Here is a 14,467-nt window from a genome sequence, read left to right as displayed (position 1 = left end):
CACTTCATGTTTCTTCATGTTTGGGTGGAGGGGAGAGAGAGCAAATAAAGACATAAAGAAATAACAAGACAGTAAAGAAGTATTGACGGCCTCCTGACAGTCCCTCCCTCCCAGTATATGCATCTTTGACACACTCTCAAAACCTTGGCCCTCACCACACTGACTAAAAGACTTCTAAAAAAACAAAAAGACCAATGACTAAATACCCACCCTACAATCTTCACAAGTACAGAAACAACGATGTAGTGCTCACCAAACTGATTGAACATTGATCTCACAACTATTTCAGTATACTTCAACACTCCTACCATCCGGCCGCCGCTGCCCCCGCCCCCAGGAACAAAATAAAATGAGTCCAGGGCACAACACCCAACACTTCAGCCACTACAAGGGCAAAAATAAACACAAGTAAAACCAAACAGATAACTTTAGAGCTTGAGCTTATGCCTCATTCAACACTACTAGGGCTATCTATTTTTCAAAGACAGGAACAATACATGAACATGAACCTCTACTAGACTAGAACAGAGGGACAGAAGGAGGGAAGAGCCTCATAATTTCCCCAAACAATGGAGGTTCAGAGACAAGGATACAAATACAGGATAAGCTTTGAGATAAGGTAAAAGGGAAATACATCAACACTTTTACAGTCATTTAGTGAAGGGGGGAAAGCAAGACGGACAGACAGGAACAATAGAGGGAAAGAAAAGAAGTGGGACCTGCCAGTGGCGCTCTCCAACCACTCACTTCCGTATCTTTGCATTAATTGATAAAAACCTGAGACTTCATTGTTGTTTTAACCACTTGCTGCTGAAGCAAAAGCAACGCGCTGGTCAGAAAAAAGTAAAAACAAAAGGAACAAAAAGTGTGGTGGTGGGTGGGGGGGTATGGATCAAAAGAAAGAGTCAACTCCTACTCATCAGATATGAACGTCTCAAGAAAGAAATATATATTTATATATAAATATATAATATATATATATATAATATATACACTAGAATTGCAGACAGAGCGTCCTATACACAGGAATAGAGAACGCAAAATTATGAGAAAACCAGTAAGGAAGACAGGTGGACAAGCACTATAAAATCTGTAGCACAGGCTTGTATCTCTTTGTGTGTGTGCCTGCAAAACAGATCCTTCTGTCTATGGAAAATGTCAGAGCTCAATATGTAGGGAAACACTCATCTCAGGTCCAACATGCTCGTTATCAAAATTGAATGCTTGAACTTTTCAAATTATCTCAAAAGCATGAAACATAATAAGACTTAATAACATTTTGAAAGTAATTCCTTTTGCAGCCTATGACGCGATGAACTCTAAATTACTTTGACATTGATTTCCTCCATTGTGCATTTTCATACCTTGTGTCACAAACTCTCCCAGTTCTCAAAAACTACTAGACAGTTGAGAATTAAAAGAAACAGCACAGCAAGAATAGCTGGCTCATTCTGGAACCACCATTATGTCCATTTTCATCTGTCAGGACCTTTTCATCAGCCAAACATTTGTGCTACTCAGTCACAGTCATTTCAGGGGGCGGTAGAGAGAAATACAATTACGTCACTTACTGCAGGTTAAAAGTAAAGACACACAAAAACCACAAAAGAATGGAAAAGAAGATCTTATTACTGGCACCCTCCAGCCACCTGCAACATGATAAAATAATATAAAAACATGACAAAGGCCAAACCAAGGACCAATTATGAACACAAAATTAGGCACATGGGAGGAAAGAGTATGAGCTGGGGGCTCAAGGGGGGAATTTTCTTTTTAATCTACCTTTATTAACAGAAGCCCTGCCGTTAACAAGCAATATCAAGCTTCCTATGCTAAAGCCATTGTGTCATCGGCAAAAATTGGTATGCTAACCCAAACTTCGGAAGACCTTACATTTCACATCACAGCAGGGGTTAAAGGGTTCAAAGGGACTGCTCCGACTCATAATCAAAGGATTTTGCAACATGAGAGTTTCTTGAAATGAGCTGTCAAAACCAACCAAAACAAACACAAAACCACATCATTGTGTCCCCCTCTAGCAGTAATCAAATCAGCAGAAGCCAAAAATCATCAACATCAAAATATTACTGCCAGACACTACAAAAACACCAGAAAGCACATAAAGGCACCATCTAAAAAGAACTATCAAATTTCCCCAGCAAAGAGTACTCCTTGAAAAACACTCTGCGGAGGCTGTCAAATGGAGAGGCTTGTTTAGCACAAGGTAAGAGCACAGAGTTACAAAAACAGTCACTTGGCGCTGGGAAAAACCAAGATGTAGAGATTAAAAAACAAAAGAGAGTAAAGAATAACAACCTGATAAAATGGAGAGGCTCATAAGTCATAGTTTCTGCTAGTGTAATAGTAATAATAATTCCAATGTTTGCATTTATACAGTACATATCCATGCTCTACAGCATGCTCTATACCCCTGTAGACCCTAGAACATCCAAAAAAATGTTTTCAACTTCCCAGGATGTAAACAGTGCAAGCACCTGATTGAGCACCCAAATGCTACCAAACTGACAGGTGTAGGCGATTAAGTCCTAGTTTGACCAGGAAAGATATTAGGACTATAAAATAGTAACACTGAAGACAAGAAGAAAAAGACCACAGGGAACAACCCAGGGGAGGAAGATGACAAATAGCTTTTCAACACCGGCAAAAAAATTGCCAGAGAATATTTCCTCCTGGGGATAAACTGAGCTACATTTTCAGGGAGAGAAGCAAAACTTTTGACTACTGGAGGACACACACAAACACACACACAAACGAGGATAGCAGAAAGAAACCTCCCGCAAAAACAACATCATCCTCAGGAGCTCTCCACTGACTGAAACATATGGACCTACCTGACAGACTTCCAAGGAGAACAACAACATGAGCCGATGTGACAAGACAAGATTTCCTCCCTCAAACAAGGCTAGCATCAACAACAAGCACATCACTCTATGTACAATATCACTGCTGCGTCAGAAGAAAGACCTAGCTTAGCTAGGCCGTCAGAAAAAAAACCCCAAAGACAAAAAGAGAAGTTTTTGTTTTAGTAAGAGTTTGTTTTTTTTACAGCATTTGCAACACAACAATGTCATGAAAGTGCCAAAGATTTAGAGGTGCTACAAGAGAGTAACAAACACAAATAAGGAGAAATAAGGAGATGCTGTTTGAGAGAAAAAAAAGGAGAAAACCACACCTAAGCAACCACTAACCACCCACAAAAGGAGAAAAGAGTGATCAGTTGTTTACCTACTTTGGAAGGGGACATAAACCAAAACAGACCAGCATCAATTAAAAATATTTTTTTTAAAGAATTTTTTAAAAGGAAGAAGTGGCCAATAATATATATATATATATATATATATATTTTAACAGAAAGAAAGAGGTTCAAAGAAGTTTATATTCTGAAAGACTATGTGCAAAAATGTTCCAACTACTGTACAACAAGGGGGCGATCAAGCAGACAGCCGATACACCCACTGGCCAACACATGTTCTCACCACAGAGACAGACGTTTTTGCTGGGACGAGATACAAACAACAGTTGTTACACTAAAGACAAGTACAAGGAGCAGACCACACCACAGAGCCCACCTGCCCTGTCTGTGTGCACAACAGAGACTTATTTGTTGGAGAAAACATAAGCGCATTAACACTGTGATGGTCGTTCCATGGAGGGCAAAAACTAAAGTAGATGGACAGAACCTACAGGGGCACAGACAAAAGGGGGGGGGGGAGACACATTTCATATCACTAAAAATATCAAGTGCCACAGAGGCGTCTGAAACATCTGACTGTACTAGAAGATATTTTTCTTTTTTCTCTTAAAGGACAGCTTCACCAATCACCAAAAGTTACAGCTGTACATCATTCCTAACCTGAGGTCCCATGGCTGAACGTGGCTGAAATAAACTTCCCTCTGTTCACGGTATAGTAAAGCAAATTCCATTTGATTTTCAACCAGGCAACAAACAAAAAAAGGCAAAACATGAAGAGTTGAATTCGTAGTTCCACTGCACTTGTCAAAACCATTAGCTCAGGAAAGTATCTTGAAGCAGATTTGGTCTGTAAAAGACAATTAAAGAGCAAAACAAGCAATAATATGACAGCACTTTAAATGAAACGCATCCCTGATACTGTGTAACCTTCCAAACAAGGCTCAAACGACAGTGAATAAAACAACAATCAGGAAAAAAAGTCAAAGTCAACTGAAGTTACCATTACATCATCTAAAAACCAAATAAAAAGAAAATCAAAATGAGCCGAGTGTGACCCAGTTTGTTGGGGGAGGGGGAACATACAGACAAATGCAGAGATAGAAGACACGCAGAACGGAGGGAGTCTTGGAAGGTGGAATGAAAAACCCAACATAGGGGAACAGATGAGTGGTGTTGCATACCTGATATCAATACTGCCATGACCAACATTTTTGGGGGGGTGAAGGGGGGACTATTTTCAAGAGCCTATCCATTCAAAGCACCCATTGTGCAAACAAAGCATGTGTAATCATTGTAGAAAAGGCTAGGAAGTCTTCATTCTATCTATATATGTATATATATATATATATATAATATATATACAGAATCGCTACTAACAATTGCCTGGTACTGTGGTTTGTGTTCAGAAAAACTAATCACATCTTCTCCACAACAAGCAAAAAACGCTCAAATGCACACACACACACACACACGCACGCTCTCAAACAGAACAACAGCTTCTCCAACAGTGCTTTTCATCAAACCGATGACTAAACAACTAAATGTTTGAAAGAATGTATAAATAATTATACAGATAAATAAAGAGATGAAAATGCTTGTTTTCAGTTTCTCAAATTTCACCAGTGACCACAATTTTTTCTTCATTCCACTTTGACTTTGAAGTACACTGAACATGAGTGTCAAAAGAAAATCCCCAGTATTCTCAATCATCCTTGATTCTGAAATGTTTGTAATGGAAGTATCAACATCAGGTAAGAGATGATAGAAATGCATAGAAAAAGTAGGTATCACTAGAAGTAACCAGGCGGGTAGGAGAGTGGGGGGCTGGGGCACAAACAAACAAAATAATGGGGGGGTGTCAGGGGGCCTGAAGGAGAGCTCCATTCAATTAGAAGGTGGATGTACATACGAACACCAACATGTGTAGTCATTATCAAAACAGCTTTGGTATAATCAGCAGAGTCATTCCTAGAAACTCATTTTAAAACTTGCTGCTAAAAGAATGACCCAGTCTAAGGGAAAAAAATGTGTAATAATAGCTCTCTGGCTTATTAGACGACTTTGGAAGGTTAAAATAGGCTCAACATAGCAGATTCAATGGTTAAAACCAGGGATGGGGACAAGACTAAAGGGGGACTGGGTGGGTGGGGGGTATGTCAGTGACAGAGAGGCAATTCGTATCCTCTCCACTTCCTTCTATATTTTTTTTTTACTGAACACTCTCCAGCTCCCCCGCTGCATTCTTGCGGTTGGAGTCCGAGTGCACGGTGAAGCCCAGCACGCTGCCGTCCAGTTTTTGCATCTTCTGCTTCTTCTTGCGGTTCTTGGACTTTCCCGAGCCCCCCTCACCTCCATCCATATTGGAGGGGGCGTTGCCAGAGTTGCTTCCCCCTCCACGGCCTGGGTTATACGGGTTAACAGCTGGCGCTGGGCCCCAGATGCTGTCCTGTGGGTGGTGAGAGATAAATATTTGAAGAAAGAGCAGGCAAATTTGGTTTTGATAGTACAGTGGAGTCTGCCTCAAGTGAACACAATTTATTTGAACAATCAGTTAAAGTGAACCATATTCTGTGGTCCTGATTCAAATGCTATTTAAGTTTTAAAAATATAGAAATCGGATAAAGCGAATGCCCAAAATGAGTGAAAGCGAAGAACGGACCGTATCACTGTCACCAATCTGTGAAAAAAAATTCTTTGCCTCCGGCATCTCCAGACAATCCCAGCTTGGCGTTGGCGACACCAATCTCAGTCAGAAAGAAAGAGCTCTAGTCTAGGCTCACCTGCTGTGTTGTCCCCCCCACCCCACCTCCACCCTAGACCTACCACTCCCGGTAGCTACTAAAATGGTTAAACTGAACCTCGGATAACGTGAACACTTTCTTCTGGTCCCAAAAAGTTCCACTTTAAGCGGATCCCACTGTAGGTCATATATATGAGCTTTACAGAAGATTCAAATACAAAGAAATGGAGAAGAGACAAGGACAACAGATGTTTTGTTTTGTTTTAGAAGAGGTTTCACAGTGCTCACAACTGCATAGGGTCATATGAGTGCCAAGGGGTGGATGTCAACAGAGAAGTCCTTACAGGGAATCAGACTTACTCTGCTCACCTCTCTAGCTTCAACAACACAAGGTCTGCTTCGACTATCAAGGCACCCTGGAAAGAGCGGGTCACAAAAGTGTGACAAACATACAAAAGAAGTAGAGGAAAATGACGATAGTAAGGATTAGGAAAGAAAAAGCAGCAGTTCCCTGTTGCAGTTCAGGCACAGTTATGAGCATGACATTGATGAATCAGCCTATTTACAATTTATAATTCTACTGTGCATAAGAACAGGTTAATGTCCCCCTTTTGGAATGGCCGAAAGACACTTCAGTCAGTAGCACTGCCCCGGGGGCCAACAGATGTTTGATAGGAAAGAATGAGTAATGGAGAATTAAAAAAGAAGACAAGATTCAGTATTGTTAATGCATCACCATAGTTAAGACTATTTCATAGGCAGGCTACTTCAATCCTGCTGATACTGCCAGCCCTGATGATCAAGAGGAATATATGGAGGGGGGGGGAGAAACAGGAGGATCAAACTCATATCTAGTACATGCAAACAAAGGCGAGGAAACAAGACCAATCTATCAAAGATGCCAATAAGAACATCCACTTTATCATTTAAACAATTCTGAAGAGATGCCTTATGAAAGAAAAACAGTTCCTATAGGAAACAAGTGTCAGTGAAAAACTAAACATGTCATATACAGTCGAACCTGTGTAAGACGGAATCGCAAGGGAGCCAGAAAAAAATTCCGCCGTATACATTTTCTGTCTTAGACAGGGGAATTTAGTTAAGGGGGGGGGTTCAAAGGCCCAGCCAGTGGGATCAAGGATCGCTTGTCCCTATCCTGTCTGATAATGACATGCGTCAGTCTTACTTATCCTATTACCACCAGTGCTTGCCTTTCATAGGACCACCGTTTGACCTATTAAAAACAGAAACGTTTGAACATCTCCCTTGCTTCCATCCTTAGCCCCACCAACCAATGCCAACTCTTACTGCCATCATTGTAACAATGATTCAAGGAACTCTTTCTCAGCTGGTCGTATGATCAGGACGGCAGGCATTGGTCAATCTAATTTCACACCTTTGGCATCTGGACCCAGGAGAGTTTCTGTAGTGGCTAGCTCCTCGAGCACTCTCACGGGCAGTCGTGAGATTTCATACCCACACTCATCTGACCATCGCTCAGGGCTCACATGGTGGGGTAACATTTAACCCAAATTACACCCCTACTCCCCTTCCTCGCTCTGCGGCATGACCATAGCGTTAGTTTAGAGCCAGCGGAACCAAACTTGTGAGTTTTGTTTCAAATCAGGGCTGAGCGGGCAAAGCATTTTCCATCTTAGACAGGTGAAATCCTCTGAAGAGAGTGGATTTTTCTTTCCGTTTCCGCGTTGGACAGGTTTCCATTTTATACAGGTTTCCGTTTTATACAGGTAATTAAAGAGGAATATATCAAGGGGGGAGCGGGGAGAATCCGTTAAAACAGGTTTCCGTTTTATACAGGTTTCCGTTAAGGCAGGTTCGACTGTACACCCACCGACACTACCATCTAGGAAGCCCTTGTCTCACCGCAATTGTTAGTAATTAAAGTATAGTCTCCTCTATCAAACTGATCTAGTGCACAACATCAAAAATCATTGTAAGGGTAAGGACAGAGTTGCCATTATGTCTAACAGAAAAGAACCAGTGGGCCGTGATCCTCACGATGCGCAGTGAATGACATAGAGGATTATACTTTACTTCCACATAATCACCCCTCTAAACCAGTGCTTGGCGCACCTGTGCAGTATCACCCAAGACGGAATAAGACAAGACGGGACAACAGCCTCATTTTCGTTCCAACTGGCTCCCCTTGGTAACCAGCTAGCTGCGCGTTTAAAGCGTAAACAAACGACAGGAAGAAAGAGTAAAATGTTCAACTCGCTGAAATAGCTGCCAACTTTGAATTTCATAATGGCAGTTTTGCCTTGGGTTTTTTTCATATAACCTGTTAGGTATTTATTTTGACTGGTTTTTGTTCACATTTTGAATAGTGAGTTGAGAAATTTAAGATTTTTATAAACGGAAAGCGGTAGTGGGCTGATCATGTTCAGTGACATGATGATGTAGATCTAGGAGTTTACTAAACGTAGAAGTAGATTAGATCTTACAGTTTCAAAACGACAGAACAGCCAGTGGTGCTCTGCAAGGAACTGTTGTCTAACAGAATATACAATTGATTGGATATTTTTTAAAGTAAAGATACGGCCATTGCTAGAGTCCAGCAGCCTAAATGTTGACTAGATCTAGATCTAGATTAACTACACAGCGAGCTGTTCCCCAATGTCAGAATCAATGATCATGAACTGAAGCTAGGAAACAATGGCACTCCAGTACAATAGCGGTCCAGTTTGCACTAAATCACTCAAGGCCTAAGTGCCCCTGTAGTAATTTTTACGTGTTTCTTATTTAGATTTAGGCCTAGATTATAGATATCTAGAATCTAGAATCTAGATCTAGATCTAAACTGAATTAAAATTATAGATCTAATCAAGATTTAGATCTAGATTCACTCCCACATGACAATAATGGCCGTCATGTAAACATTAAACGGGACCACAATTGTACAGGTGCACCGAAAAAGAAGCCATTGAAACAAGCACAGAAGCTCAAGTAGATCTATCCACTGTTGATATGATAGTTTGAATCAAGTTGCATGATATAGATCTAGAGTGTCTCCGCCAATTCAGACATACCGCTTGTCGAGAGTCGCCCTTCGGTCATTCGCCAACCACTTAGGGGCCTAGATCTAGATCTACTTTCCGAACTGCACACTCTTGGCTGGGTGCACAACAAAATCTAGACTCTCTAGATCCCTAGATTTCTAGATCTAGATAGGCTACGTTTATTCATTAAATACTCTCTCTCTTTCTCTCTCTCTCTGGGCTAAAATATATTAATTTTAGTAGGCCTTGGGTAGACATACCACCCGAGATGATCAGAAGCCTTGCACTGTAACCAATGTAAACTATCGCCAGTCCAGCGAGTTATACGCGCAGCAGCAAAAGTGGGAGGGGCCTGCGCTTGTCACATGGCGTAAAGAAGAGTTGTCCCGTCTTGTCTTATTCCGTCTTGGGTATCACCCACAAGCCGGCGATATGGCAATTTTGGTGGGCAGAGGGGATCACCCAGGTAGTGACAGGTTTTATTTCATGTCCCACTTGGTAAAACATGTCGATGGGCCGTACAACAATTTTAACCTCTTAAAAGTTTGCAACAGCAGGCACTGGTTACCCTAAGGTTGACCAGCACTGCTCTCAACTGCACAACAATTCCTCGACAGACTTCCCAGCTCACCTCCTCCTGCTGCTTCTCCAGACGAGCCTGGTTGCGGAAGCTGCTGCGCTTCTCAATAAACTGTCGGGCAAAGTCACGAGACTCTTTGGTGTCACCCAAGTATGTTTTCATGTAGTCTTTCACCTATGGAAAAAAAGAAGAGTTTGAGTACAGGAAATACGCATCAACACAACACTGATTTTTCAAAACAGGCTGAAAAGTATGGAAATAAATAACAGAGATGTAACACAGAAAAAATTTTGACAAACTTGAAAGGAAAAGTAAACTACCTTTTCAACATAACTACGACCGCCCCCACCCAAACCTGGAATAATCTAACATTTTTGTATCACAGTTAGACGATCTGGATTTTGCGAACGACTTGCACTTCTGTTGCACACCCTGGAATAGATGCAAGCAAAGACTTCTGTATTAAACAGCTTATCGGAGTCTGTTGGATTGAGGATCCGCCCTCGGAAGTTCAAAGGTCCTAAGGACAGATGCACAACGAAAGGAGCGGGTCACAATAGAAGGGAAGGCACTAGAAGACACTGAAGCCTTCTGCTATCTTGAGAGTATAATTGACAGAGTGAGGAACAGGTGCTAAAATAAAGTCCTGCATTGGAAAAGCACAGGCTGCTTTCATATCTTTGAATAGGACTTTGAAGCCGAGGATTTTCAATTCAAATGTGAAGTCAGTCCTGTTGTATGGATGAGACACATGGAACACATCACAGACTTGCATAAAGAGGATCCAGGTTTTCTTGAACAAGTGTCTTAAAGAGTTACTGAGGATCAGACGGACAGACAGGGTCACCAACAAGGAAGTCTTAAGAAAAACAAGACCGATTGCAGTCAGATATGAGGTAGGAAGAAGGCAGTGGGGATGGATTGGACATACTTTCAGGAAGTCAGGCAGCTGCATAACAAAGAAAGTGTTGGATTGGAATCCACGGAGTAAAAGATCAAGGGGAAGACCGTGGAACCAGGAGAAGAATCACAGACATTGAAGTACAGAAAAGTGGGAAGACATGGAATAACATCTTGAGGCTAGCCCAGGATAGAAAAGGGGTAAAGTGTTTGTCCGTGGCCTTTTCCCTGGTGCAGGGTGAGAAAGGCAATGATGATGATATCTTGGAAGTATCCATAGCACTATGATCTTCCACACTGCCCAACAGAGATACTCACATCTTCAGGGTTGTCCACTTCCACGATGAAAGACACAAAGGTGGGCACTGAAAGACAAGGACGTGAAGGCAGCCACATTAGTGTTCCTTTAAGTTTCATACAAAACGTGAATAATTAAAACATTAAAAATAATAATGGACTGCACTTATAGGGAGTATTTCACAAGCACACTCAAAACGCTTTGAAGCAAAGACTATATATACCTACACGAGTACTCATTTGTGGCAAAATTTATGAAAAGACAAATAGAATCTCTCTCTCTCTCTCTCCCCCTCTTTGTCTCTTTCTCTCTCTGGCAAATGTTCTTGGGAATAAACCACAATACTTCCATAAATCTTTTCCACAAGTCTAAGAATACACAGACAAAACAAAAGCCTCAATGGCTGTCCCCCCAAGCAAGACTCACCATCGATAGGTGCGGAGAACTGAGCCACTCTCTGGTTGACCCACTCGCTGAAACTGTCCTGCTTCTGGCTGGTCTGGAAAAGCTTCTGGACAGTCTCCTGGGACAGACAACAAACACGGACATGAGTAAGGCTGAGTAAAAGAGGAGCACAGCCACACAATAATAATCATAATTTAGAGATGGGGGGGAGAAGGAACACAGTTCAAACGAAAGGATCACAGTCTAATTTAGCTCCAAGTAAAAAAAGAAAACATGAGGCTAGATCTATACGGGTCGCACACTCAAAATAGTGCTCAGTATTGCATGACAATGCGCGATAGTATCGAACGGATGTACGACTTAAAATAAACAAACCTGGTGGACTTTCTAAACGTACAGAGACAGAAGCATTGGCCCACAAAAGCGATCGGCGAAATAAAAAAATTTCGCTTTTTGTAGCAAAACTGTCTCAAAACTGAAAAAACGAAGGGCGTCATGATCTGGAGAATATTTTAAAGGATCTTTTGGCGAAAACCGCATGTCGATCGATGCAGCTATTAAAAAGCCTTTTGAATAGCAAAATTCGGCCACCACAAATAGATAACAGATTACCCCAATCAAAGACCTTAATACTTGAAATAGCAGTTAAAAATGACAAGGCTCCAGCAAAAACTTCTTTGTTTTTCTTTTTTAAGCTCAAGAGAAGCAAATCAATGACATTACAGTCAATTAGCAGAGGAAATAAATGAAAGCAAACAGACAGACGCAAAACGCAATTTATCAGTGTCACCCTCCAACTACCATCACAAAACATAAGTAATTTTTTTCAGTTATTTTCGAGTTGCAAGTGTTAAGGCAGCCAATCTAACAACACAACAAAGATATCTGACATGAATAGTGGAACAGCAGACTTACAATTATGCATGCAGGTCTCAGAACATAAAAGATGAAAAAGAAAGGAAAGAAATCCCAATCTTAGTTAAAAACAGACAAATCAAGAGGACAAGCTGACTGTGGAGTTTTTAAGGCACAACTAGGCAGCTTTAGTCACACAAGATTCTGACCTCCTCTTTCTTGTGCTTGGAACCAGAATTCTTGCTCTTGTTGGCCTTGCCAGAACTTTTGTTCCCACCTGACTGGGCTGGGGTCCGCAAAGCAGGGAACTCTCCACTAGAAAAAAATACAAAGAATCACATTTGAGTAAAGAGAAACTAATTGACAACTAAAGGTCTTAGTTCCGAGAAAGAGTTTAGACATAATGGAGCATCAGAGGGAGGGGACAGAAAAAGGACCTACCACAGGCACCCACCAGTTGGGCCAGCCTTCCACCAAAACAAGCAAAAGTACTGTAAACTAACAGTGCTAAAGCTTTGTTCCGTACCTGACAAGTTTGTAACAAACTATGTCACAGCGACTAGAAATGGCTACTGGTCACAAGTGTTGCACCATTTGAAAGAAAAACCTTTTATATGTGATTCTGGGTCAACTCATCTTTTGCCTCCCCAAATTATATTTCATTAAAAATTCTTTTCCTAATTTGTGACAAATTGTGTTAGCTTGGTTGTAAACTTCCATTCAAACAGCACAGTTGGTGTCAGAAGGACATCAAAACATTACAGATTTGTTCAGTGTTCACCAAAAACAAGCTGCAATAAAAGGTCCAGCATTTACCTTCCCATTAGTTTTAGTTTAAGTATAGGTTTTACAGCACTTGCAACACAATTAGGTCATACTAGAGCTGAATACAGGGTTCCTGCCATGAATTTCCCAACAATTTCAAGAAGGTTTCAAGGAGGAATTTTAAAAATTCAAGATTTGGTCAAGAAATTCATGCCGAAAGCTTATTTCCGATGGGCCTACACTACACTTGTCCGAAAGGAATCGCAGGTTTCGTTTTTCCGACAAAAACTTTGTTCATGTCCCATCTGGCAAAATTCAAGGAGTTTTCAAGGAGGTTCCTCAAATTCAAAGAGTTTTCTAGGGGATTTTTCTGCTTCTTCTATCCCGTGGTTTGGGCAACCGTGGGGGCACCACTGCATCAGAAAACCAGCTCTCGCCATCTATTTTTGTCTTCTGCTTTCCTCAGATAGTCACCCATCGTCTTCCCTGTCCACTCTGTAATGTTGTCCTCCCATCTCCTTCTCTGCCTTCCTCTCTTTCTCTTTTCTTGTACAGTTCCTAGCAGGATTGTTTTGGCAAGTCCTGTGGATCTTGTGACATGCCCATACCATTTTAATTTTCGTCTCTTCACTGTGGTCAGTAGACCTTCAGGCTGCCCCATTGCGTTGGTGATTTTACTTGAACGCCAATTCAAGGAGTTTTCAAGAACTCCTTGAATTCAAGGAGGCCGCAGGGACCCTGTAGAGAGTAACAAACAAAGAGAAGGAGGACAGATTAAGATAATAGATATGATAGGAAAGAAAGAGCAAACCACACCAAAACACCCACTAACTACCCACATACCTTTCCTTGATCACAGATTTCTTGTTGCTGCTGCCAGTGTTGCCGCCACCGCGGCCAGTGGGGGCGGGCTGCTCCCAGATGCTGGACGCTGTACCACCACCCACAGCCGAGTCCCACGCCTGGGCGGACCACATGCTCTGTGTGGCCGCGGCGCTGGACCAGGTTGAGGCACTGTTCAGGGACAGCTGAGCGGGACAGAAAGAGGATTAAAACATGTTGAAGACATTTGAGTTGAGGAACAAACAAAAATCAACATATAAAAATGAAAAGAAACACGTTAAGAACAAGTCAAGACGTGAAGTGTCCTTTGCAAACAATCCAAAATACAAGGCTACTGAGCAAACTTGTAATTGTTATGGTCAATATTTACACAGAAGTATATCACTGAATGCAGTCTAAAGTGAAAAGTGAAAGCAAAGCTCCGAATAACTAGACGAATCTATCCCTTGACTGTTAATGATGCCAAAGAAAATGTTTCTTTACCTTTGCTTGATATGATGACTGATTCTTCTCCTTGTTGGATTTGCGAGAGATTTCCTGCTCTTGTTGTTGAATATCAAGGAGTGATGGACCCTTTGGAGCATTCTGCGAGCTTAAAAAAAGAAGAGAAAAAGATCAAATATCATGTTATTATCTAAAGGTGACTAAAGGAGAGACAACACTTAAATTATAACATTTCACCAAAATCAGTAATTGTAAGACTGAAAGCCAAAAGAAGGCACAGAGAGCACCAGTTTAGACTAAGGAAAGGGAAACATTTTTTTATTTTTTTTATAGTAGAGGGTTTTACGGCGCTCGCAACTGCATAAGGTCATATGAGCGCCAAGGGATGGGTGTCAACAGAGAA

The 14,467-nt window shown here is 41.4% G+C and overlaps 1 protein-coding gene across 2 annotated transcripts in view; it reads right to left on the bottom strand.

Annotated features, from left to right (window-relative positions):
• Window positions 1-3,427: 3,427 nt before the first annotated feature.
• The window catches only part of LOC101856464 (GRB10-interacting GYF protein 2), a 60,332-nt gene continuing 49,292 nt past the window's right edge, over window positions 3,428-14,467 (bottom strand). For both annotated transcript variants that reach the window (XM_005108175.3, XM_035972367.1), the window contains exons 25-31: window positions 14,104-14,212; window positions 13,621-13,805; window positions 12,222-12,327; window positions 11,179-11,275; window positions 10,773-10,819; window positions 9,606-9,728; window positions 3,428-5,660 (exon numbers count right to left, since the gene is read on the bottom strand). In XM_005108175.3, the coding sequence (XP_005108232.1) occupies window positions 5,424-5,660; window positions 9,606-9,728; window positions 10,773-10,819; window positions 11,179-11,275; window positions 12,222-12,327; window positions 13,621-13,805; window positions 14,104-14,212 (904 nt within the window). In that variant the 3' untranslated portion in view covers window positions 3,428-5,423. The remainder of the gene's footprint in view (window positions 5,661-9,605; window positions 9,729-10,772; window positions 10,820-11,178; window positions 11,276-12,221; window positions 12,328-13,620; window positions 13,806-14,103; window positions 14,213-14,467) is intronic.

Source organism: Aplysia californica, unplaced genomic scaffold (assembly GCF_000002075.1).
Source record: "Aplysia californica isolate F4 #8 unplaced genomic scaffold, AplCal3.0 scaffold00666, whole genome shotgun sequence".
Classification (NCBI taxonomy): domain Eukaryota; kingdom Metazoa; phylum Mollusca; class Gastropoda; order Aplysiida; family Aplysiidae; genus Aplysia; species Aplysia californica.
Note: the sequence above shows the minus strand (reverse complement) of the source record. Positions and strands in the feature narration are given on the sequence as shown.